Here is a 25,785-nt window from a genome sequence, read left to right on the forward strand (position 1 = left end):
GTTTTTTAGACATAATACTATTGTTCACCTAATAGTGTAAACATAATTATTATATACACTGAGAAATCCCCCCCAAAATCATTCCACTTGCTTTATCGCTGTAATTGCTTGGTTGTGGTGGTTGGGAACCCAATTTGCAGGCTATTTCTGTGTCTGAGACAAGTTACTTAACCTCCCTGGGCTTAAATTTCCTCAAATACATAATGTGGATGTCAGTGCCGCTCACTTCTCAAAGCTGTTGCAAGGATCCAGGGGACAATGGATACGAAAATTTGTTGCAAACTACGATGGTCCCCCCTCATCTGAGGTTTCATTTTCCACAGTTTCAGTCACCTGAGATATGATAATATTAAATGGATGGCTCCATAAATAAATAAATTGTAAGTTTTAAATTTGTGTGTAATTTCAGAAGTGTGACAAAATCTCAGGCTGTCCCAATCCATCTTGCCCAAAAGGTGATGCATTTTTCATCCAGCATTTCCATGACACTGGCCCATTCGTTGCTTAGTAGCTGTCTTGGTTACCTTATCAACTGTCCTGGTATTACTGTGCTTGTGTTGGAGTGACCCTTATTTTATTTAATGATGGCCCCAAAGCACAAGAGTAGTGATACTGGCAATTTGGACATGCCAAAGAGAAGCCATAATGTGCTCCTTTTAAGTGAAAGTTCTCAATAAGAAAAAAAAAAAATCTAGCAGTGAAATTGATAAGATCTTCAGAAAATTAATCTTGCAGGGTCTCTGGTTTTATTCCTAGGTCCTTGATCCATTTTGAGTTGAGTTTTGTGCATGGTGAGAGATAGGGGTTTAATTTCATTTTGTTACTTATGGATTTCCAGTTTTCCCAGCACCATTTGTTGAAGAGGTTATCTTTTCCCCAATGCATGTTTTTGGCACCTTTGTCTAATATAAGATAATTGTAATTCTGTGGGTTAGTCTCTGTGTCCTCTATTCTGTACCATTGGTCTACCAGTCTGTTTTGGTGTCAATACCATGCTGTTTTTGTTACTGTTGCTCTGGAGTATAGTTTAAGGTCTGGTATAGTGATGCCACCTGCTTCACTCTCCTGCTAAGGATTCTTTATAAGGTCTCTTATTTTTCCAGATGAATTTCATGACTGCTTTTTCTATTTCTATGAGGAATGCCATTGGGATTTTGATTGGAGTTGCATTAAATCTGTATGGTGTTTTGGGTAGTATGGTCATTTTGATAATATTAATTCTGCCTATCCAAGAGCAAGGTGTGTTTTTCCATCTTCTAAGGTCTTTTTTGATTTTTTTCTTTAGGGTTCTGTAGTTTTCATTATATACATCTTTCACTTCTTTCATTAAGTTTTCCCAAGTATTTTATTTATTTATTTATTTATTTGAGGCTATTGTAAATGGGGTAGTTTTCCTTGTTTCCCTTTCAGAGGATTTGTCACTGATATACAGAAATGCCTTTGATTTATGAGTGTTTATTTTATATCCTGCTACTTTGCTGACCTAGGAATAAAGCCAGAGACCCTCATCTAAGAGAAGAAAAAGTAGGCCCTAATCTCCATCATGTGGGATTAGGCCCCAACTTCCCTAATAAGACTCCTTTGGCTCAAGAATTAAAATCAAGAATCAATAAATGGGATGGACTCAAACTAAAAAGTTTCTTCTCAGCAAAAGAAACAATCTGTGAGGTGAATAGAGAACCTACATCTTGGGGGCAAATCTTTACCCCTCACACATCACATAGAGCACTAATCTCTAGGGTATATAAAGAACTCAAAAAGCTAAACATCAAAAAAACAATTAACCTAATCAATAAATGGGCCAAGGACCTGAACAGACACATCTCAGAAGATGAAGTACAATCAATCAAAAAACATATGAAAAAATGTTCATCATCACTAGCAGTTAGAGAAATGTAAGCCAAAACCACTCTAAGATGTCATCTCACTCGAATCAGAATGGCAGCTATTATGCAGACAAACAACAATAAGTGTTGGCAAGGATGTGGGGGAAAAGGTACACTCATACACTGCTGGTGGGACTGAAAATTGGTGCAGCCAATATGGAAAGCAGTATGGATATTTCTGGGAAAATCGGGAATGGAACCACAATTTGACCCAGCTATCCCTTTCCTTGATCTAGGATACAGCCACATCAATGTTTATAGAAGCACAATTCACAATAGCTAAACTGTGAAACCAACCTAGATGCCCTTCAGTGGATGAATGGATTTAAAAAATGTGGCATATATACACAATGGAATATCACTCAGCAATAAAATAGAATAAAATCATGGCCTTTGCTGGTAAATGGATGGACTTGGAGAAGATAATGCTGAGTGAAGTTAGCCAATTCCAGAAAACCAAATGCTGAATGTTTTCTCTGATATAAAGAGGCTGACTCATAGTGGATAGGGAGGGGGAGCATGGGAGGAATAGACGAACTCTAGATAGGGCAGAGGGGTGGGAAGGGAAGGAAGGGGACAGGGGATTAGCAATGATGGTGAAATGTGATGGACATTATCATCCAAAGTACATGTATGAAGACACAAATTGGTGGGCTGGGGATGTGGCTCAAGCGGTAGCGCGCTTGCCTGGCATGCGTGCGGCCCGGGTTCGATCCTCAGCACCACATACCAACAAAGATGTTGTGTCCACCGAGAACTAAAAAATAAATATTAAAAATTCTCTCTCTATCTCTCTCTCTCCTCTCTCACTCTCTCTTTAAAAAAAAAAGACACAAATTGGTGTCAACATACTTTATATACAACCAGAGATATGAAAAATTGTGCTCTATATGTGTAGTAAGAATTGTGATGTATTCTTCTGTCATATATATATGTATAATATTAAAAAATTAATTTTGCATCCATGAATTGTGGAGAAAAATAAATTCTTACTAGTTTTGCTGCCACACCTCAAACTGCAAAAGTTATAGCCACAGTATGACACAGTGCTTAGCTAAGATGGAAAACACATTAAGAGTGTGTATATAAAAAAACATAGAATATGTAGGGCAATGACCAATGAACGGTGGTTTCAGGCACCCTCTGGGGGTCTTCCTCTGGGAGTCTTGGGATGCATACCCTGTGGGTAGGAGGGGATGGCTCTATAATGTACTATATTCCTGGAAGAGTTGAAGGCTACAAAGTCAGAGAATGGTATGCTTGTAGAGGGCAGAACAGGTGGTGGCAGTTTTCTGGGGGAGGTAAAACGAGGACCAGGTGCTGGAGGTCAGCAAGACATAGAGAAGGGAAGAAGCCAGCCAGGGAGGGTATTTATCTGGAAGAACACACCTAAGAAGGATGTTCTGGATACCTGTGATATTATTCCTTTTGCCCTTGCTGCCCAGGACTCGCCTCTCCCAGCTCTGAGATGCAGCTCTGTGCCCCCAGCATCAGGGCTGCGGAAGTTCTTCCCTGGCCCTTAGGCAGATCACGCTGGCTGAGCTGGGTGCTGTTGGCCACAGAGCATGCCGAAAAGAACAAGACGGGGAGGGTCCTGGGTCTGTCTCCCACAGAGGCAGCCCAAGTGCTCACAGTTCAGAAGCAGACCAAGCAAGCAGGTCAGGTGAAGCTCTGCACAGATGCTTGAATGATACAGTTCAGGGAGCCCAAGGAGGAGAGCCTTAAGGAGGAGATGCTGCCCTGGAGGGAGAGATTTCGAGCAGAACCTTTGCATTCATGAAGGTATCTGTCAACAAGTGATTTTTTTAAAAACCACTTTCAAATAAGCTCTAAGAACAAAGTGCAGAAATACAGAGAAGTCTGATAATAGGGAAGGCTTCAGGTACACTGGGATCCAGGGCTCCACAGGATCATCAAGGTGATGGGTACACCCTCATTGTGGTTCTCTCAGCCTCCAGCCACGTGTGACTTTGTCCCTGACATGGTTCAGGTGTGATTAGTCTCCCAAAGTTTCGTGTGTTGGAGGCTTGGTCCTTAGTGTGGTGGTGTTCAGTTGGTGGAACTTTTAAGAGGTGGGGTCTACCTGCCATTCCTGTTTTTTTTTTTTGTGTGTGTGTGTGTGATAATCAATGTTGCAGATGTCATAGTGGGAACCTGGTTTTGAATGCTGTATTTTTATTTCATTTTTGCATCAGTTGTTGCTATTGTTTGTTTCCCCTCTTTGAGGTTCTGGGGACCTACAAGGACACAGGTTCACAGGGTAGAGACTCTGCCAATGAACCAAACTCAGCCAAAAGACAGTGCACCTCGCTGCACTCACAAATTAATGACACTCAAACTTTTTGGGGGGCCCTCGGGTTCCACTCACGGACAAAAAAACCCAAAACCAAAAAACAAACAAACAAACCAAAAACAACAGAAGATCAACACAAAGGTTGTGGATACCACCCCTGTGAGGGGGTCTCCATCTAGATCACACTAGGACACCTTGGTAAGATGGGGTTCTGCCCTAAAAAGGCCCCCACACAGGAGTAGAAGAGAAATCCATCCCAACCGATGCATAAAAACCCAACAGAGGAATACAAGAAATGTGGAAAACCAAGGTAACACAATGCCTCCTAACGTTCATAATTCACCAGCAACTGGCCCCAAGGATATTGAAGTCGATGAAATACCAGACAGAGAATTCCAAAGAGTGATTATAATCATGATCACAGAGGTGGGATCTAGTGCAAAGTACTAAGGTGAATGGGGGCACTGCTCTCAAAAGGGGTTATCGCTGGTCTTGTGTAGTCAGTTCTCCTGAGAATGGGTGGTTAGAGAGCTAGTGAGCCTGCCCTGAGCCGCTCCCTGGCGTCTTGCCTCACCACGGGATTGCTCTCTCACATGCTCTTGCCATCGTGATGCCCTCTACCACAAGGCCCTCCTCAGCACTGAGCAGAAGCAGATGTTGTGGTTTTAACCTCCAGAACTACTGTAACCCTAGTGACTTGGGAAGCTGAGGCAGGAGGATCACAAATTCAAGGCCAGCCTCAGCAACTTAGCAAGAGACCCTGTCTCTAAATAAGAAATAAAAAATTGGGGCTAGGGTTGTGGCTCAGCGGTAGAGTGCTCGCCTAGCATGTGCGAGGCCCTGGGTTCGATCCTCAGCACCACATAAAAATAAATAAAATAAAGGTATTGTGTCCAACTACAACTAAATTTTTTTTTTTAAATGGGGAAGGATATTGACCAAATGATATGACTACATTGTGTTACATCTATGAATATTTAACAACAAATCCCACCATTAGGTATAATATAAAGCACCAATATTTTTTTTTAATAAATAAAAAGGACTAGGGGTGTAGCTCAGTGGTAGAGTGACTCTGGGTTCAATCCTCTGTACCCCACCCCGAGTCATTTAACTGTATCAACCTATTCAATTCATGACATTTAGTACCTTTAAATCCTATAATGATTACTTCTATCTAGCTCCAAAACATTTTCACTGCTCCAAAAAGAAATTCTGTGTTTATTAGACATCACTCCCTAGTCTTCCTATTCCCCATCCCCTGGAAATCTACATTCTATCTCCACGGATTTAACCTATTCGGGACATTTCATGTAAGTGAAATCATATAATACGTGGTCTTCATGTGTGCTTTCTTTTACTTACCGTAATGTTTTAGCATAAAATCCAAGTTGTAGCTTGTGTCGGAACTTCATTCCGGTCCCCTCCACCCCTTTTTTGGTTCTGGGAATTGAACTCAGGGGCACTCGACCACGGAGCCCCATCCCCAGCCCTATTTTGCATTTTATTTAGAGACAGGGTCTCACTGAGTTGCTCAGCACCTTGCCCTTGCTGAGGCTGGCTTTAAACTCGAAATCCTCCTGACTCAGCCTCCCAAGTCGCTGGGATGACAGGCATGTGCCGTCGTGCCCAGCTACTCCCCTCCCCTTTTTGGTGTCAGGAGCGGGATCATTTTATTCATTTCACTGACCGAATTGTCATTGTAAGCATAGGCCACAGTTTATCTATTCGCTCATTAGTTGATGGACACTTGGGTAGATTCCACTTTCAGCTATTTTGAATAATGCTACTAACGAACATTTCTAGATAAGTTTTGACTGCGAACATCTGATTTCAGTTCTTCTGGGCATATATACCTAGGCATGGAATTTGTTAGGCCACATGGCCATCCTATGCTTGATTTTTTAAACTAGCAACAGCAGCATTCAGCATTCCTACCAACAATGCACAAGGTTCCAATTTTCACCTTTTCTTTCTGTTGTTCCTGCAGTCATCTTGTCGAGGTAGGAGGAGCACAGTGGACGGCTACTTCCTGGCAGGCCGAGACATGACGTGGTGGCCAGTGAGTGAACTCTGACTTTTCACACACCCCTCCCTTTGTCCGTGGGGCTGTATCTGGCCTTAGGTCAGCTGGCATCTGCCTCCCTGATATCACCTTACTGTCTTCCTAATCCAAGGTCACTGCCCAGGGTCAGCTCCATGGGATAGGCCTAAGGCTGGCAGGAGATCCTTGAACTGGGGGTGGGCCAGTAGGGTCAAGCAGATGGGATTTGCATAAAGGGCAGTCTTTGCCTGCTCCTTAGCAGCGTGGCTGGTACATCATCGCATACCCCTGGGTGTCGTCTCACGTGCACAGTGGGAATGGGGCCCCACTTAGGTTGCCATGTACAAGGAGATGTTGTTGGGTCCAGGCTGGGGCTGGTGGCTGAAGCCTGTGCTGATTGGTTCTCTTCTTTCCCCTGCAGATTGGAGCCTCCCTGTTCGCCAGCAGTGAGGGCTCTGGCCTCTTTGTTGGACTGGCAGGCTCTGGTGCAGCGGGAGGCCTGGCTGTGGCAGGCTTTGAGTGGAATGTGAGCACGTGGAGAGGGCGTGTGCAGCCTGAGGGAGGGCTGGGGCAGAGAGTCCAGCAACTTTGGCTGGACCCTGGAGGTGGGCAACTCCCAAGAACACGTGTCAGCCATTGTCCAGGCAGGCTCTGGGCAGGGGTGTTCCTTGGGCAACATGGTCTTTGGGATACTGTAGCGTGGCCGGAAGGAGGCTCTTGGCCTTGGCCCCACCCATCTGCCAAAGAGGCCCAGAGGCAGGGAGGGGCCACCCAGGTTCTCACAAGTCAGATGGATCTGGGGTCCCTGGGTCATCTAGTAGTCTCAGGGGCAAGGCTTTGGGGATCTGCACACATGATCTTTACCTCCCCTATCCCCGCAGGCCACATACGTGCTGCTGGCTCTGGCGTGGATATTCGTGCCCATTTATATTTCCTCAGAGGTGAGTGGTGGGCCCGTCCTCCCCAGCCTCTGTGACCAGCTGGTGAGCCCTCAGAGCTGGGTTTTTCCTATTAGACCAGATGAGATTCTTACCAGCTGGGTAAGGCCGACCCCCTTAGAACTCCGCCTGCTTATTTTGTGACTAGTTTCCACTGCCCTGACACTGACAGGTGGGACCCCTGGATCGCACACCTGGGCAGCATAGCTGAGTGGCACATCTGGACTGCACACCTGGGTGGCATAGCAGGGTGGCACATCTGGACTGCACACCTGGGTGGCATAGCAGGGTGGCACTGGGCAGAACAGCTGGGTGGCACACCTGCCTTCAGTATCCCTGATTGCACCCACCCCTTTAGCCCCAGTCCCGCAGCCACGGAATCCAGTGGATTCCACCTCCATGCTCCCTCCCCTGCTCTGCCCCCACAGCCATCTTCTCTGTCTAGCCTTATCATAGATCCTCTGGGTTTGTTGCAACAGCCTCCAAGCTTGTCCCTCTGTTCCCAGCTGTGGGTCCTCCAATCAATTCCTCATCTCAGCCCTGAAGAGCCAACCTCAACCTGTCTAAACTCAGCCTAGAATTCAGGGCCCGGGGCTGGGACTGTAAGGAGCAAGTGTCCTGGCCTTGCCCTCGAGAGGATCATGGCCACTTTGTGTGTCCAGGGAGAGGGAGAGCGAATGGGATGGGCCCCTCCTCTGGACACTGGTCATGGTCTCTGGGGAGTGTTTAGCTCTTCTTGCCCATTATGTCCCCCAGATTGTCACCTTGCCTGAATACATTCAGAAACGTTTTGGAGGCCAGCGCATCCGCATGTACCTGTCCGTCCTGTCCCTGCTGCTGTCTGTCTTCACCAAGATCTCGGTGAGTTGCCCCCCAGCCCCACCTTTTACCAGCGGATCCTGGAAACATCCCTGATCTGGGGCCCCTGAAACGGACCTGACATCCACCTCACTCATCGCTGCTCTGTTGAACAGCTAGGGAAACTGAGGCCCAGAGAGTGCCATGACTTGTTTAGAGTCACACAGCCAGTTTAGGACAGCCTCCTGCCCCTGTGGGGCAGAACAGGAGGGGCTAGACCTGGGCATCGTCCCTGGAACCAGCAGCAAAGTCAGCCAGGATTTCCCACTAGAGGGCGCCCAAAGCCTGTGTTGTCCAGGCTGGTTCTGCTCCTGCACCTGGGAGACCTCCTGCCTTCCGCCCAGACTGCTGGAGGCAGCCGGGTGGCTTCAGATTCCCCTTAAGGCCTGGATCTGTGAATATTAAAGAGCAGTAATCCCACCTTACAGGGGATGGTGATCAGAGGAGTTCTCCCTGTCCAAGACCCTGATTTTACAGAGAGAAACTGAGGCCCAGGGAAAGGAAGGAACTAGACCCAAGCCTCTTTCCAGACTTTCAGACTCTCTCTTAACTTTCCCGAGGGGCATCCAGGCTTCCGAACAAGCTTGAGTTGGGGCCGCCTGATGTAGGCTCAGGTAGCGACCTAGACAAGTCACTGAGCCTCTCGAGCCTCAGTTTCCTTCTTATCAGAAAGGGTGACAGAGCCCAGCTCTGGGGACTTCAGTCAGGGTGGATGAGGGCTGATGTCTCCTCTGGGGACTGTGCTCTGTGAGGTCTGGCTTCCTCCTTAGGGGAAGCTTGGCATGATTTAGTGGGAGGAATGGAGGCCAGGGCCTCTCTGGTCAGCAGGAGCTGTGGGGAGAGGGACTACCTGAGAACAGGACACGGAGGGCGTCACCAGAGCCCTCGAGGGGCCCTATCTGTGGGGGGACTGGGTGTTGGTCTGCTGCTCTCCCTCCTTGGTGTCCCCTCTGCAGCCTCAGCTGACCTCCCCCTGTGCTCTGTGCTGGGCGACCACCCAGTGGCTGGGGCTGGGGGAGGTCCTCAGAGCGTCTTGTTATTACTGTGGTCCCGTTTAGGGGGAGTTTCACCAGCAAGCACCACACCACCATCTTCACTAGATTCTCTGAGAAAACCGTAGTAGGTTTTCCTCCAGGGACCTGGCCTTGGGCTGCCCTTGAGACCAAGTTCTGAATTTTCCCCTGCTCCTATTCCTCCTCTTGTCCCTTTTCTGAATCCCACCTCCCTGGAAGCCAGGGATACAGAAATAAATAACACCCTGTCCCCAACCTGCCCTGGGCTTCACTACAGTGAGGTGGATAAATAGGAATGACAGGCACGGCCAGATGGAACTCAGCAGGTGGCATCTCAATGGAGCCCCCACAGAGAAAGAGGTGCTGGTGGAGGAGCAGAGGAAAATGGCTAATGGGGAGACAGGCCGTGTGTAGGATGTGCCTGGGGGTGGCCGGATCAGGAGGCCTAGATTCTGACAGCCACTCTCAGTCAGATGCTTTAGAGGTCAGATAGGAAAACAGGGAAGAGAAAAGCTGAGCCAGGCCCAGCGGCCTGTGATCCCAGTGAATCAGGAGGCTTAGGCAGGATGAGCACAAGTTCAAAGCCAGCCTGGGTTATTTAGTGACACCCTAAGCAACATAGCAAGACCCTGTCTCAAAATAAAAATAGAAAATGGATTGGGGATGTGATTCAGTGGCTGAGCATCCCTAGGTTCAATCCCTGCCCAGAATCAAAGAGAGAGAGAGAGAAACTGGAAGGGAGGTAATAGGGAGTATCGGGGACTGAGGCAAACCAGAGAATGGGTTGCAGGGGAGAGACAGAAGAGGGGATGCATGTGGGGGGCCCTAGTGGAGTCTAGTGAAGGAGGGAAGGTGAGCTGTGGGCACAAGGCTGCTTCACCATCACCACCCCTGTTTACCCTGCTGACATCTATGCAGTACAGAGTAGATGTCACACGGAGCTGGCTTCAAGTGAGTGGCTAAGGTGGAACTTCCCAAGCAGCAGAGGGAAGAGCTCCTTAGAGATTACCATCTCCAGGCCTCCCTCCCTCCCTCCCCATGTACAGATGAGACTGCTGAGACCCACACTGCACCCCTGGCCAAGATCACAGCCACCAGGCAGAGGCCTGTTAGAACCCAGGTCTCTGCCTCCAGGCCCAAGGGCCTGACCACTACATTACTGCTCCCCAAATAGCCAGGATGTGGCACTCCAGACTCCACCTTGTGTTGGGGTGACTCAAAGGACCCAGCTACGAAAAGAGGAGTGAGCAGTCACATCAAGGCCTGGCTTCGGCGCCAACGCGGGAGCTGCCTAGATGAGGCAGAGGGCGAAGCTGAAGCAAGGCTAATTGCTGGTCTTGGTTTGGGAGGGGACTAGGGCTGCCCTGCTCCTGGCTTTGGAGTGAAGCTGTTTGAAGGGCACACATTCTACGGGCCCCCAGAGGTCCTGACCACACCAGGCTGAGCTTTAGGGACATCTCATGTGTTCGCCCATCCAGAAGCCATCCAGGTGCAGCCTGTCCTGACAGAGGTCCTAGAACTAGCCTGCAGCCACCCCTCAGGCAGGGGCACCTGCCTGCCAGGAGGACCTGTCATGGGAGGGTATGGAGAATCACCACCACACTCATCTAGAGGAACTGTGAGCTCTGGCCGGCCATTTAACTTCTGGAAAATAGGGAAGGCAGGCACAATACCCTGTGCCACTTGGACTGAAAACCCCACCAGCCTCACCTATTCCTCTTCTCCTTCTGGTCTCCTTGCACTGCCACCCACCTGCCAGGCCTAGTCCTGCTTTAGCACTTGCTGTGGCCTCTTCCTGGAGCCCTGTTCCCCAGCTGTGCCCTTGGCTCCCTCACCTCTCTCAAGCTTTCTAAATTCTTTACCCCTGCCCCAGGGAGACAGCTCCCTTACCTTTTCTCTCCTTCCTACTCTTACACAGAATCATTGGCTTAGAATGTCTATTGTCCGCCTCCCCCATTTTTTCTCTTTGTTCCCTGATGCATCCCCAGGGCTGTTGGTGCTTGGCACACTTCCCGGAACTGAGTAAGTTAACAAAAGTCAGGGTCGGCTCATTTTTTTTCTACAAAGAGCCTGATAGTAAATATTTTTGGCTTTGGGGGCCATCTGATCTCTGTTCCAACTCCTCAACTCTGCTGCAGTGGCCAAGAGTAGAATCAGGTGGGTCTGGATTTGGCCTGCAGTTTCCTCTGGTCTCTGGAAGCATGCTTACCTATGGTGCACCTACTGTGTGCCTGACTCTGGGTGAGCAGGCCAGCCCAATGAGCCCTTTCCAGATAGGTGTGATGCCTGGACAGAGCAATACCATCACAGCAACAGTGAACATCTGAGCCAAGAAGCCAGCTCAGGAGGTGATAGTGAGGGGAGGGGACAGGGGCGCTCTGGGGTGGACATTCAAGCTTTGCTGCATTATCTGGGCAAGAGTTTGGCAAACACAAGGAGTCAGGGAGCTGCTGGTGGGGCTGGAGTGCAAGAGGCATGGGGAAAAGGGAGCATGATGGGACAGATGTGGGTAGCCCACAGTACACAGGGCCTGGGGCTGGGCAGGGCAGGTGGTCTTTATTCCTCGTGTGTTGTAGATGCTGGCATCCTCTGAGTTTCCTCCAGAACCAGCAGTTCAGGAAGAAGCAGTGAGGGTCTCCAAGGGCAGCACAGTGGGTGGGGAAGAGTGCAGGAGTGTTTGGGGAAAGAATCCACAGCAGTGGCCAGAAGTTTCTGTTCTGAGCCCTCAAGAGACAGTGATCGTCTCTATAGAAATGAGCAAGGACCTGGGCAGGGGACACAGGGGAAGACTTAATAGGATAATCAATCACGCAGTAATTCATAAATATCAGTGCAGGGCTCCATGGTGGCCAGGTGGGGACAGGGAGAGGGAGTAGATGAAGGGATCAGAAGCACCAGGCCGTCTCTAGCCTTTGGTTGCTGATGCACCTTGTAGGGGACAGTGTCCACCAACTGGGAAATGGAGTGAAGACCCCAGAACCTGGGAAGCTTAGGGTTCCAAGCTGTGGGAGCCCCACAGATCAGCCCCACGCTGCTCATGAACTTTGAGCAAGATATGAACTTCTCTGGGCCGAAGTGTCCTCATCTAAGGAGTGCAGCTGGCCATCACAGCCACCCGCCAGAGGGCCACAGCATTAGAGGAGGCTCTGAATACCAACATGCTCAGGGCTGTGCCTACAGACACGAACACTTGTCATCTATCAAAGGTGGCAAGTAGGCAAAGGTCTCCTTGGGGACAACCGGGGATGTGGAGGACCAGCAGAGTCTCTGGGAATAAGATAGAGGGAGCAGCCTACAGGCAGACATGTTGGAATCCTGCTCGGGGAAGGAGCAGGGAGGTGGTGGGGTTGAGTGTGGGCCAGTCGGGACCCTGGACGTCATCCTGGAGCTTTCTCAGGGGTCTGAGCAGTGGCTCTGGTCCTGCTGGGTGGTGGAGTGAGGTCCTAGAGTGTCCTATCTACAGGGATGCAGCTGCCTGGTGTTGTCCTTTTGATGGGTTCCCAGGGTTATGCCACAGTGGGTGAGATTGACTTTGGTCAAACTCTTAATTTTGGTCTCTCCACTCATGTCTTCTCTTCAGGGGGTTCAGTTAGACTCTGCAGCTGCCCCTGGGCCAGAGAGGAGGAAGCCCCTCAGAGGTTGCTTAGCTTTCTAGAGCATTCCTTGGGGAGGGCTATGCAGAGGGAGAAGCCACTGCTCCTGCTCGTCTGGCAGAAGTGACTGTGCACTCCACATCTGCTGCATGTTACAGATGAGGGCCACTGAGGCTCAGGGGGTGAAGTGACCTGCTCAGAACTGTATGGCTGGGACATAGCAGACCAGGAACACAGACCCAGGGCCCTGTGGGTCTTAGCTTCTACCAGGCAGAAGCTTGTTGGACCCTCAGCAAAGAGGGCTTGGGTTGCAACAAAGAGTCGGGCAGGAATAGATGTGTGCAGGTCCTCACCAGGGGACTTTTTGGGGTTGCAGGGAGTTGTGCCCTTGTGGGACCTACTTCATGTAGGGTCCTACAGAGAGGACTCAGCTAAGGTCCTCCCCAACCTCTCAGCGCTCTTCAAAGCCTGCTCCCATGGAAGGAAGGGAGGGAGGGAGAACAGATTATCCACCAGGGGCAGAGGTGTGGGTCTGGGATGGTGAGTTTTGAAAATGAGAGGCAGAGACTGGGACAGTCCAGGGCAGATGGGGCTAGTGAGCTGAGGCCAGAGTCAGCAAAAGTGCTGGGTGGTGAGTCTGGTGTGAACAGGGCCTGGAGACCAGGTGCATAGACTAGGGCTCCATTCCAGAGATGTGGGGTCCAGAGGGGTCCTCGGCAGCAGCTGTAGGGCAGCCGGGCAGTGACAGGCCGTCTGCTGCAGTGGGCTTTCCAGAGACCTCCTGCCCCAGGGTCTGGCTTTGGGAAGTCCCTTTACTGACTTGGGGTCTCAATTTCTCCTTATTCTATGGGATGAAGACTTGAAGAGTCTTTCAAGGAAGGGTTAGAGTTAGCATTTCTGGGCTTCTCGGCTCAGGCTGGAGGCCAACCTCCCCCGCCCCAATCTCTCTCTGAACCACCCCTCACATGCACACTTATGCACACCACTAAAGCCACAAGCCCAAATGGCTGTACTCTCCAGGAGCAAGGAGGAGCCAGAGGAAGCAGTGTAGGGAACATGGGCTCTGGAGTCCACCTTGTTCCTACCTGGACTCTGTCCCAGGGGCTCTGGTCCCTGGGTCCTGGCTCAAGATAGTGCTGGCTGCTCCAACTTGGGCCAGGCTCTGGGGGAGATCAAAGGACTTAGGGTCCATGCCTCATGGGCTCTAGGACCAAGTCTTGTGCAAACTTGTTCCACACAGCTGGGGGCTCCAGTGACCCACAGTCCTGTCCCAGTTTTCTCAGGGTCCCAACGCTATATTTCAGGAAATCCCCCCTTTATGGAGCCAACACAAAATGGCAACGGGGTGGGGCAGGGTAAAGCCCATTATTTGGCCCCGGGTCCCAATGGGATTACGGTCTGTAAGACTGACTTTGGCACCGAGGCTGCCTAACCCCAGACTGAGACTCCTACCCGCATGTGGCCCAATGTCTGGGACAGCGCAGCTGTAGGCCCAGACCTGTAACCAGCCCTAGCCTGTGACATGCCTGTAAGCACTCTGGCTTCAGGTCCAACCTCACGGGAGGGAGTGGACAATAAGCCACTCTGCTTCCCCCCCCACCCCCAGCACCTGTTTTCTGAGGCCCACTAGTCTTCATGAGCCTCCCCATGAATTCCTCTGGGACTCTTCCTTGTTAGAGTCACTCTAGGAAGCGAGGGGAGAGGGCTCTTTTGTATCCGTTGGGAAGTGACCAGATTCAACAACACCATGCTTTCTGGTGGGCACTGGCCACCCTGGACTTTATTCATGACAGTACATCCCTGGTGCATCTGCACATGGCTCACAGCTGCCAAGGCCGCTTCTTCCTCCCACCCTCACAACAGCCCCAGGATGCGGGCGGGTGGACAGGGGTCTCCCCTCCCTCATCCAAGAGGCATCCAGGCCCAGAAAGGGCATTTCCCAGGTCACATGGCCCATCAGTGCAGCGCCAGGGCTCTGACCGTCGAGTCCTGGTAACCTTCTACCCCAAACCTCTCTCTTCCTCAGATCGACCTGTACGCCGGGGCCCTCTTCGTGCACATCTGCCTGGGGTGGAACTTTTACCTCTCCACCATCCTCACGCTTATCATTACCGCTCTGTACACCATTGCAGGTATGGCTCCTCTGACCGGGTCAGGGCAGGGGCCTAAAGGGAGGGCCTGCCCACCACTGGCTTGGGCAGAGCCAGGAGACACACAGGAAGCACCGTGGGCTCCGTGGGGAGACCCCCCATGGAGTGGGACCAGGTGCTTTATTGCTCATCCACCTCTGAAAGGGTAGGGGGCACATCTGGGAACAGCTGCCCCAACAGGAGCTCTAGAAGTTGCCTCCTTTGAGGCCAAGGGACCCCACCTCCTGTCACCTTGTTCCCCACAGGGGGCCTGGCCACTGTGATCTACACAGATGCCCTGCAGACCATCATCATGGTGGTGGGGGCTGTCATCCTGGCGGTCAAAGGTAAGGGCTGGGGGTCATGGCTATAGAGGGGGGTGGGCTGCCACAGGACCAATGAGGTCGCGCTGCTAGGCAACCATCCCTTGCAGGCCTCTCCTGGCTGCCCCGCTGCCCAGCTGTCACCAGCTGTGGGCCGGGTCAGGAGCTGACTCAAGAACACAGGGCCTGCCGTGTGCCGCCCTGGCTCAGGAGTGACAGCAAGGTGGGGCTGCCGGAGGGTGTGGAGGCAGCAATTAGGAGACCACAACACTGCCCAGGCGTCTCCTCCAATTGTTTAAGATCAGGTACAGAATCCTGAAAGGTGATGCTACCTACTGCTAGAGGCAGGGGAGGGGAGAGGAGCATTTAGACAGAGTGATGACATGGGTCTGGGAATAGCTTATAGGGCTGCCAGGGGCTGGGGGGTAGGGTGGAGGTAGTGAGCTCCCTGTCCCTGAAGTACACAAGCAGAGCCGGGAGGATCCCACAGAGGGCGAATGAAAGCCTTTAAAGATTTCCAGACTCAGAATCTGAGATCCTGCAGTTGAGCAAACTCTAAGCCTTGTGTAGCATCTGTACCTTTGCTTTGATACTGGCATAGACCCCTGAACACAGATCCTGGCCCGGCTTCTAGTGTAGGCAACAGGTTCCCTCTTCCATGATCTGCTGGGGAACAGGGCTTGGGGCAGAGACAGGCTTCCTCCTCTTAGTCCATGGACCCGACATCCACAAACCTCACTGCACATGGGGGACCCAGATAGCTAGGCCCAGTCTGGATGGGATTGGAGTGACCACAGCTATAGCCAAACCACAGACAGGCCAGGGCTTGGCCATGTGGAGTCCTGACCCCGAGGTAGACAGAAACAACGAGGGGAAAGATTTGCTCTGGACTTGAGAGACCCCTGGCTTGAGCCCCACCTGCCCAGCAGGCTGCATGATCTTGGAGGAGCCACATCACTGCCACCATTCTTGGCTCTACTAAAATCACAACCTTTGGGAACCTGGGTCAGGACATTTAACACTTTAGATGCCTCAGGAAAGTCTTTTGAGTGCCAAGAAAAAAATGTTTTGCTTCCTTGAATGGGCAGTTCAAAACCTGGTGGAGAACCCCTTATCGGAGGCCCACAGGCATCTGGAGACCAGCAGTGATTCCCACCAGGCCAAGTGGACACAGTGGTGTCCATGTGCAAAATGCTCATTTAATAGTATTATCTTAAATACAAATAAAATAGTTATTTAATTTCACCTTTTTTTTTTTTTTTTTTGAAACCCTCTACCCACCACACCTTCCCAAATGCCAGGAAAGGCAAGGTAGAAAAAAATTCCAGTTTGATGCATTAGGATGTTATTCGTGAGATGAGGAAGTGCAGCAGGAGCTGGGGAGTCAGGGCCACCCAACCAAACTGTCCCTGTCCTGCCCAACCCTTCCAGCTTTCGACCAGATCGGCGGATATGGGCAGCTGGAGGCAGCGTATGCCCAGGCCATCCCCTCCAGGACCATCGCCAATACCACCTGCCACCTGCCACGCACAGATGCCATGCACATGTTCCGGGATCCCTACACAGGGGACCTCCCATGGACCGGGATGACCTTCGGCCTGACCATCATGGCCACCTGGTACTGGTGCACCGACCAGGCAAGTGCCAGCCACGCACACCCTCTCTGCCTTCCTGCCTTCCAAGCATAGGCTCTGGTGGGTCCAGCCCGGACGGGGCTGCTAGGGGTCCTTGTGGTCCCGAGGTGCCTGGGCCCTCCGCTTAGAATCAGACGAGGCCCACTGGCTGCCCCCCGACCTGGCTTTTAGGTGCTTTGACTGGGACAGTTTGGAAAATGGGATTCCAAAGGGACTCGGACGCTCCTCAGTGGCTCTGCTATCAGCCAAGATGCGGGTGTTTCGTGTTGGCCTTGGGCTCCGGGGATCGGGCAGTATGCGGGCTGTCGGGCTGCCCTTGGGCTGCCAGTGCTGGGGGCCTACTGAGGCCAGGGTCACTTTCCTGGGAGAGCTCTGGGCGCCATCAGCAGCAGGGCGGTACCGGGGACCTCCTGGGGTCTTTGAGGCAGGGCCATCACGGTGGAATTGCTGGCCCTGGAAGACAGAAACAAAGAGTAAGGACCGTGCAGGGACCCTTGCCAGGCACGCAGGGTGGGCCAGACCTGGAGGAACAGATTTCTGGCTCGGCCACTCAACACATTGGGTTTAACTAGTTCGTGTGTCTCAGTTTCCTCATCTGTGACACAGAATCATTCTGCCTTTGGGGTTGTAGCTCCTGCCATATTTCCTCACCATCCCCACCAAGCCTTGTCAATCTGGGCACAGGGCTGCATGAGGTTTAAAAACACCGAACGGGGTTGTTGGAGACCTGAATTTCTGTTGAGGGCAGAAGACAACTCTGGTTCCCCCCCCCCCCCCATCATGAACCCTGCAGGTGACCTCAGAAAAGCCACTTCCTGTCACTGGGTAGAAGCAGATGATGCCCCTGCCCGCTTGTCCTGAAGGCCATGGGCCTTGTCCTGAGAGCCCAAGCTGGGGACCTCTTGCCTCCCCTGTGTGACGGGCAGGCCATTCACAGGCTACAACACTGAGGCCCAGACACAGAGGTAGACGTGGAGGGTGGAGTGAATTTCCGGGACTCCTGAGCAAGAGGGGCTCCATCAGTGTCTTCCCAATGACTCTCCCTGGGTTCTAACAGTGGGAAGTGACACAGACTTGGAAGTGACAGAGGCCCTGAGAAGCTGGGCCTCAGTTTCCCCATCTGTAACCCCACACCCCTCAGATGCCCACATCAGTTATGCAATATGCCTGGACTTTCCAGGGAACGTGTGGCCCATGGCAGATGGTCTGCCCAGCTCCCCTGGGAAGACTGAGGGCCAGCCCAGGTGGGCAATGGACTAGAGGAAAGATGGCAGTGGGGGGCGAGCAGGGCGTGTGGGCACCCCTGCCAGACTGAGTCCCTGTATCTCCTTCCGTGTGGCAAGGCCTGGCACGGCACAGGCTTCCGAGAGGAGCCTAAGACCCAAAAAGGGTCCTCCAGGGAGGCAGAGGAGGGACTTTACAGGCCCCAGATGGTCAGAGCAGCAGTCAGCCGATGGGTCCAGGGCAGGGCCTCAGCCTTGCCGCCCTGTCTTCCTCCCCTTGGGCTGGGTCTGCCTGGAGGCTGAGGGGTCTTGGTCCAGCCCCTGGCACAGGTCTGACTCAAGGCTCCCCAGTCTCTGGGTGGCCCCACACTAGCCCCTGGGGATTTTTGCGGACCCAGGGGTCTGACGATGCTCTGTTCTCTATGCTGGGTCCATGGGGGCTTTTCATTTCTTCTACAAACTTTTCACTGTTTCTAGCCTCATCCACATTAAGGAGGTGATAGTTTTGTGATCAGAGACAAAAACCAACAGCAAATGAGGCAGAAGGGCCAGAAGGCAGAGACCTGGCCTGGTCTGGGTTCAGTGGCAGAACACATGGTGCACAGATGGGAATGACTCTTAGGGTCCTGCCAGCTCTGGTAGCTCCCCAAACTGTCCCCTGCTGATGCTGTGGTATGAACCAGAGTATCTTCCCCTCGGTCAGGAGCAACAGCCCCAATCCTAACAGGGACTGCAAGTCTCTGTAGTCAGCCATGACTGGCTAGTGGCCACACCCTAAGAAAAGGCTAAAAAAAATCCTGAGAAAGAGAACTCACATCTACCAAAGGCCCTGGACCAGCCAGGCACAGGCTCTGCTGACCACACCAGTGACCTCACTTGGTCCTTGCAGCAGTCCCTGCATTGGTAGCAGTAACCTATTTTGCAGAATAGAAATGGAGTCAGGGAGCTGAAAAGGCCAATCCTGGGGAGGGAGGGAGGACCAGGCTAGGACTTGATGTCCCTTGTGAGAGGTGCTATGAGGCAGTTTCCCCACTGAGACCACAGACAGTCCACACGTTGTCCCTGACACTCAGGGGTGGAAGAGCCACGCACAGGGGCATCCCTGTGGCTCCTGGAAACTGAGCCTCAGCATCTCCACCTGGGGCGACAGCCCCTGTCCTGGAGCACAGGATGAAATAATGGAGACAAACAATGAGTCGTGTCAATGATGAAAGATGACAGATGTGCATGACACTGAGGCCTCGGGGCTCTTGCAATCAGTCACAGACAGTAGAGGAGAGAAGAGTCTAGACAGAACCTCCTCTGATACCCTCACTGTCCAGATGGGGAAACTGAGGGAAGAATTAGTTCCAAGTCACAGCAATCTGGCAGAGAGGCAGGACAGAAATCAGCTGCCTTGCAGCCTGCACACACTTTTCCTCTAATGGATGTCTCAGGAGAGGTACACCTGTGGGGTCAATGCTGGGAACCATCTACTGAATGAGCATGCTTGGAAAAGAAGCTTAAATCACAGATAACAGCTGCTTCCGAGTTGCAGAAAGCAGAGGAGATTTAAACTGTGGAACAGCACAGAAAAAAAATTTCAGAGTTATAGGTTGTACAACCCTATGAACACATGAAAAACTATCGGAGAGTCCACTTTAAAAAAAATATGTATATATGTATATATATACATAAAAATATAAATATACACACATATACATATTTTTTTCTTTTTCCCCCCAGTGCTAAGGATGGAACCCATCGCAGGCAAGTGCTCTACCACTAAGCTACATCCCCAGCCCCCTTCTCCTTTTTTGACATTGCTAGGGATTATACCAGACTGGAGGCATTCTACCACTGAGTTATATCTCCAGCCCTCTTATTTTTTGGGGGGAGTGAGTGTCAGGGATTGAACTCAGAGACACTCAACCACTGAGCCACATCCTCAGTCCTTTTTTTGTATTTTAGAGACAGGGTCTCATTGAGTTGCTTAGCACCTCACTGGCTTTGAACTCAAAATCCTCCTGTCTCAGCCTCCCATGCCGCTGAGATTACAGGCATGCACCACCATGCCTGTCTTATTTTTTTTATTTTGAGACAGGGTCTTGCAAGGTGTCCAGGCTAGCCTTAAGTTTACAATCCTCTTGCCTCAGCCTCCAGAGTCACTGGAGTTACAGGCATGTACCACCATGCCTGGACTTTTTTTTTTTTTTTTAATAAGTAAAAACATAATATTGGAGCTAGGAGGAATTCATCAGTCTGAATTAGGATTCCCTCCTTCTCCCATCCTGCAGATCTGGAAACTGAGGCTTATTAGGCTTTGTCTACATGGTTGGGGGTATAGCTCAGTAGTACAGCACTTGCCTAGCAATGCTTGAGGCTCTGGGTTCCATCCCTAGCCCTACAGAGAAAAAGGGGGGAAAAAAATTTTGCTTAAGGCCCCCAGAGGAGCGGGTTATCTCAGGCAGATTCTGAGACTCTCCAGGAGGGAACTGCAAGCTTCCTAAATCCCAGGTCTTGGCATTCCTGACCTCTGCCTGTGGCACATACTATTGGCACCAATGTCTGCTCCTGGTACATGCATGAATGGCCAGCCACTCTCATGAGGGTCCAGGGGATGAGGGTGGTGGGCTGTGACCCTGATGCCATTAGGCCACAGTCTTCTCCAGCTCCGACAATTGCCAGAGGTGGAGAGCAGGCAGGAGCCACCGCTTCCCTGTTGTACAAACGGGAAGATGGAGTCCCTGGGAACAAGGAGACACGTGGCCAACCAGGGTGAGTTCCAGTGGGGGATGCTGGCAGTGACAGCACTGCGGGGTTACCTAGGGCAGGTCTGGGGCCAATGGGATGGCATCCTGTCTCATGCCACTCCCTGAGGCCCACTGGGAGAGACCCTAACACAGGAAACCCCCCCCCCACCAGGGCTGGGATTCACCCCTCTTGCTCATGCCCCCAGGTCATCGTGCAGCGATCTCTATCTGCCCGCAACCTGAACCATGCCAAGGCGGGCTCCATCCTTGCCAGCTACCTCAAGATGCTGCCCATGGGCCTGATGATCATGCCAGGCATGATCAGCCGTGCACTGTTCCCAGGTAGGAAGGCTCTGGTGCTGAGCCAGGGCTGCAGGGCACTCGGGGTTCTGAGGCTTCGTCCTACAGAGGCGACTAGAAGGAAAGGCAAAGGAGTGGTACATGAGCTGTTGCCCAGAATGGAAGGAGGCGGGGAGTGGTCCCCAGGGCCACAAAGGGACGGACACAGATGACTTGGCACAAGGTCCAGATGAGGACCACGTATGGTTGTGGGACCTTTATACTCTGTGCTCTGCCATTCCCTTGTCTGCAAACTAGAGAACTTAACTATCCACCTGACAGGCAACAGAAAGATACTACGACTCCAAGTGTTCGGGCCTCTGGATGTGGACATGTGCATTTCCCAAGGTTGCTTTGTCGGGACCCTGAGACCAAGAGTCCCCAGCATAGTAACAGCCTGCCAATTGGCTCTGGGTGGTTCCCACCCAGCCCATTCAGCAGTTTTTCCGTCTGTAACAAGGACAGCCTTCCAAGTCTGAAACATAGTAGCCCAAGGGATGGTGGCTCTCAGGTCACTTGCAAAGGGGACTCCTGTGAGTCCAGGGACAAGGGACCCCAACCCACCTGTGCCGCCTTGTCTGCAGAGCGCTGGGCCTGCATCTTCCTTGATGCATCTGCCTCTTCTCTCCCCCGACCATGTGGCCATGGGGAGCCACCCAAGGGTCCCCCAAAGGTCCCTCGGGTTATGTGGGGTACGCTCAGCTGCCGGCGGGGTGGTTGGGCTGGTCCATTGGCCATCTGCTCTGAGTGGCGCCTTCGAAGAGGGACTGAGCGCTCCCTCACCTCGAAGTATTCATCCGACATGGAAGAGGCCACAGAGGGCCGCCGGAGTCCAGGGCCATGGCCGGAGCTGCCAGAGAGGCTGTCCTGGTCACTGAGAGTCACGTAGTCATCATCGTCTTCCTCTTCTTCCCCACCATCCAGCCCATTGGGGAACACGGACCCAATGCCATCGGGGTCATCCTGGGTCACAGACAGCTGCCGCTGGAGTGGGGGATGGCTTGGCTCCACCGTCCTGGGTAGCCTGAGGTCCGTCCCATTTGGAGGTGTCTCCTCTTTCGGGGTCTCCAGAGCCCAGTCCACGTCACTGCCCTCCTGGGCAAGCAGGTCTGCCACGGGGACTGTCCGGGGCTTCGGCACAGGGAGCTGAGGCTCGGGGTCTCCCCGGGGAAGGCCATTCTCAGCTGGGACCCCATCGTGGGGGTCACTGGGCCCTGGGGGTGGGCAGGGCTCTGGGGAGGGGCGTCGTTCCTGGCTCTGTTTCCACAGCTGGTGCTGGGTACTGGCATGGGAGGTGTCCCGGATCTTGATGCGGTTCATCTGACTGGGCTGGGGGTTCCAGATATTGGGGTCGATAATGTTGATGTAGCCCAGGATGTCACTGCCAGGCTCTGGGTCTGGCTCTACCCAGGTGGGCAGGTATTCAAACATATTGGCCTTCTCCAGGTTGAGCAGTCCCGGATGGACAGGTGGCAGCAGCTCAGGGAAATCCCCCGGCCGCTCAGCCAGCATGGGGCCCCGCAGCCCTGGGGGTCGCTTCGTCTCCTCTTTCTCGGAGGAGGTCTTGGCAATCTCATCGGCGCTCTTGGCCTTGACCAGCGCATACTTGGGGTTGACGAGCTTCTTGGCCACGGTGTCCGTGGATACCAGGGGGACTACAGAGGGTAGCACGATGGGTTCTGGCTCCGGCTCCTTCTCCATGGGGATGTCCTTGAGGTTGACGCTCTGAGACATGAGGTACAGCTCCTGGAACTGCCGGTCAAACATCTCCACCACCTGGCCAGACAGCACGGAGATCACGTTCCGGTCTGTCCTGGCAGCTGACCACGTGAAACTGTAACACAGAGGCACAGGCAGCTCTGGTCAGGCGCAGGGACTTCCCTCCGGCCCAAGACCCCTATTCTAGTGAGCCTTCCTGATCCCTGCTGCAACGGACATCCAAAGAGTCCACTGTGAATCCCCTGGCTGGTGTTCACCAGATGGTGGCTGCAGGGTTCTGGGACTAAGAAATGGCCTGTGGGGCCCAGAGGGCAGGGCACAGCTGTGGAGTTGAAACTGAGTCCTGGCTGCTACTGGATTCATTGAGACACTCATGTCCAGTAGGACCCGGTGGCTAGTGCCATCACGGGTCTTAGCTACCACCAACCCTGGAGTGACTGTAAGCAGCCCTGCTATACTGTCTAATGGTACCTAAGGTTGCACCTGTCCCCACTGATGACGCTCAGAACGACCATCCTGTGGGCTTGGGAGGGGGCAGGTTGGCCCCCACCTCACCTCCAGGCAGGTTCACACTGTAGGTTGGAACAACCGTCTCCTCGGACAAAAGCCTCCTTGCCCGCCCCCAGACACAGGCAGCCAGGTGTGCCCAGCTCTGCATACACCTTAGCAGTTTTAGGACCAATGAACCGGAATAACCAGGGTGTCCGGATTAAGGGCAGAAACCAGCTGGGAACCAAAGGCGCCAACTCCTCACAGCGGCCATGGAGAAATCACCTGTAGGAGCCGCACACAGCCCGGTCTCCATCCACGAACATGAACTTCTGGGCCAGGGCGCCCTTGAACTTGGTGGCTGATCGTGTGAAGAACTCAGTTCCCCCAGTGCTGCGTACCCTGAGATTCTGTGTTGGGGGAACAGAGAGGCAGAATCAGTCAACCATCACACTGAGCTCCCGGGGCTAGGTAGAGAAGGAGACTGACCAAGACTCAGGGAGGGCGTTGCAGGGGACAAGGATAAAGAAGAGATGGTGAGATGTGGGGAAAGGGCTGGTATGTCTGAGACTGCAGGGTCCAGGTAAAGGGGGGGACACAGAGGACCCAACACTGGTGATGAAGGGTCTGAGCCAGGATGGTGTTGGGCTTTGGACCCCAGTGTCACAGAACAGCACCAAACAGGATAGAAATTAAGTGGCCAGGCCTGTTTGAGAAATGCCACGTGGTGCGCAGAAGCCACTGGAGCATTTTTTAAAAATTCTTATTATTATTATTTTTAGACAGGTTTCATAAGTTGTTGAGGGTCTTGCTAAGTTGCTGAGGCTGGCCTCAAACTCGGGCTCCTCCTGCCTCACCCAACCTTGTAGCTGAGATTACAGGTGTGCGTCACCGTGTCCAGCTATGTCATACGGTATCAAATGGGAGGGTGATATTTTGGAAAGGTCCCATGGACGGCAGTGGCTGTGCAGATGAGAGAGGAGGGAGGAGAGTGAGGGGCAGGAAGGGGGATGGATGGCCCTGAGGAATCTGGGTCTTCCACTCTAACAACTCCATGGTCCCTCCGGATGAGTGACCGGCCATGCCTGTCCCTGCTGAGTTCTGCTCCTGAGGGCAGGACTCTGCAAACTCTCCTACTTCCCCATTGCTAGGACACCTCCTGGCACCCCAGACAGGTTCAATAAACAGATTCAATTGTTCACCAAGCTTGCAGGGCTGGGCTCAGAAGCAGGTCAGCGAGGCTCGCGGACCACAGGAGGGGAAAGGAGACCCAGAGAGAGGACTCTCCCAGGCATGAGAAGCAGAGCTGGATAAATAGCTGCTGGTGGTTCTCTGGTCCCTGGTCCCTGGCCATGTCAGGGGTCTCTTTTCCCAGAGAGGGGTCTCTGGAACCGTCAGAGGTCCCTCCAGCCAGCGCTGCACATGTGGACCCAGGAAGTGCACAGTGAGCCTGGCTGAGACCCAGGCATCTAGGGACAGCCCACGGGCATTCAGAAGGGAGCCCCAGGTGGACAGGGGACCTGGGGCCATAGGGTCCTAGCCTCACCAGGGCATTGCGCTAGCATGAAGGCCTCCAGGTGTCCCCAGAGACTATTTCAGGAGGCCTGTGATGAGGCTTGGGGTTCTTGGTGTGGCTGTTTGTCCATTCACTCTAAGGACCACACCCAGGGACACCCGACCTTGGAGCTACAGCCCAAGCCCTTTGCTTTTTTTTGTTTGTTTGTTTTTTGTTTACTTTTGCTTTGAGATAATTACTCGTCAGTTGCTGGCCTGGAACGTGGGATCCTCCTGCCTCAGTCACTTGAGGAGCTGGGTTTAAAGATGTGCACCACCACACACAAGTTTCAGGGATCCTGACACCTCAAGAGCATCCTGACTGGTCTGACTGAACACCTCCTACAATGGGGAGTCTCGTTCTCAACCAGCCTGGGGCATCAGGCAGTGACACATTCTTCGTCAGACTGAGCGGTGACTTATCTACCTGTCCCCTTATCCACTCCAAGGCCAAGCTTATTAACTGCCCACAGGTTCGACTGTTCATTGACCCCTGCTAAGGCCCCCAGGGGTGGACAGAGATGACAGTGGCAAGGATCCTGCTCTGGGGGAAGCAGATGAGTAAACACAGCAACAATCGGGAGCGCTCAGGATGAGGAACCCCGGGAGTGACCTGGGGGAGGCTCCCAGGAGAGACGGCATGGGTCAGGGTGGGAGAAGGGCGAAGCCTTCCAGGCAGAGGGACTTCCAAAGGCCTGGCTCAAAGGAGTACCTCAGGGAGGAATGGTGGGGTGAGGGAGCCTGCACGGCAGGCTGAGCCTGAAGCTGAGGGGCAGTAGGGAGCCATGGAAGGATTTAGAGCAAAAAGTACCACATGTCAAGAACCGTTCTGGCTCTTCTAGAGGAGAGAATGTAAGAGACGAGTGTGGAGACAGCAGGTAGAGAAGGGGGGGCTGTTGCAGGCGAGGGAGGAGGACCTGAAAGAGGGAGAGGACCATCCACCACTGTCCCCTGCTCCAGGGCTCCTTTCCGTGTCCCACCCCCCTCTGGCTGAGGCAGCCCCAAGCATATCCACAGA

General features: G+C 52.7%; 2 protein-coding genes across 4 annotated transcripts in view; one reads left to right on the forward strand and one right to left on the reverse strand.

Moving 5' to 3' along the window:
- Nucleotides 1-6,105: 6,105 nt before the first annotated feature.
- The window catches only part of Slc5a10 (solute carrier family 5 member 10), a 55,203-nt gene continuing 35,523 nt past the window's right edge, over nucleotides 6,106-25,785 (forward strand). For 2 of the 3 annotated variants that reach the window (XM_078042976.1, XM_078042977.1), the window contains exons 1-8: nucleotides 6,106-6,241; nucleotides 6,645-6,749; nucleotides 7,105-7,164; nucleotides 7,918-8,022; nucleotides 14,652-14,757; nucleotides 15,021-15,101; nucleotides 16,509-16,714; nucleotides 20,873-21,008. In XM_078042976.1, coding sequence (XP_077899102.1) covers nucleotides 6,227-6,241; nucleotides 6,645-6,749; nucleotides 7,105-7,164; nucleotides 7,918-8,022; nucleotides 14,652-14,757; nucleotides 15,021-15,101; nucleotides 16,509-16,714; nucleotides 20,873-21,008 — 814 coding nt within the window. In that variant the 5' untranslated portion in view covers nucleotides 6,106-6,226. The remainder of the gene's footprint in view (nucleotides 6,242-6,644; nucleotides 6,750-7,104; nucleotides 7,165-7,917; nucleotides 8,023-14,651; nucleotides 14,758-15,020; nucleotides 15,102-16,508; nucleotides 16,715-20,872; nucleotides 21,009-25,785) is intronic. The other variant, XM_078042978.1, reaches the window with a different exon arrangement.
- The window catches only part of Fam83g (family with sequence similarity 83 member G), a 30,423-nt gene continuing 19,011 nt past the window's right edge, over nucleotides 14,374-25,785 (reverse strand). Inside the window, exons 4-6 of the mRNA XM_005341498.4 lie at nucleotides 23,499-23,623; nucleotides 21,570-22,839; nucleotides 14,374-17,164 (exon numbers count right to left, since the gene is read on the reverse strand). Coding sequence (XP_005341555.1) covers nucleotides 16,796-17,164; nucleotides 21,570-22,839; nucleotides 23,499-23,623 — 1,764 coding nt within the window. The 3' untranslated portion in view covers nucleotides 14,374-16,795. The remainder of the gene's footprint in view (nucleotides 17,165-21,569; nucleotides 22,840-23,498; nucleotides 23,624-25,785) is intronic.

Source organism: Ictidomys tridecemlineatus, chromosome 3 (assembly GCF_052094955.1).
Source record: "Ictidomys tridecemlineatus isolate mIctTri1 chromosome 3, mIctTri1.hap1, whole genome shotgun sequence".
Classification (NCBI taxonomy): domain Eukaryota; kingdom Metazoa; phylum Chordata; class Mammalia; order Rodentia; family Sciuridae; genus Ictidomys; species Ictidomys tridecemlineatus.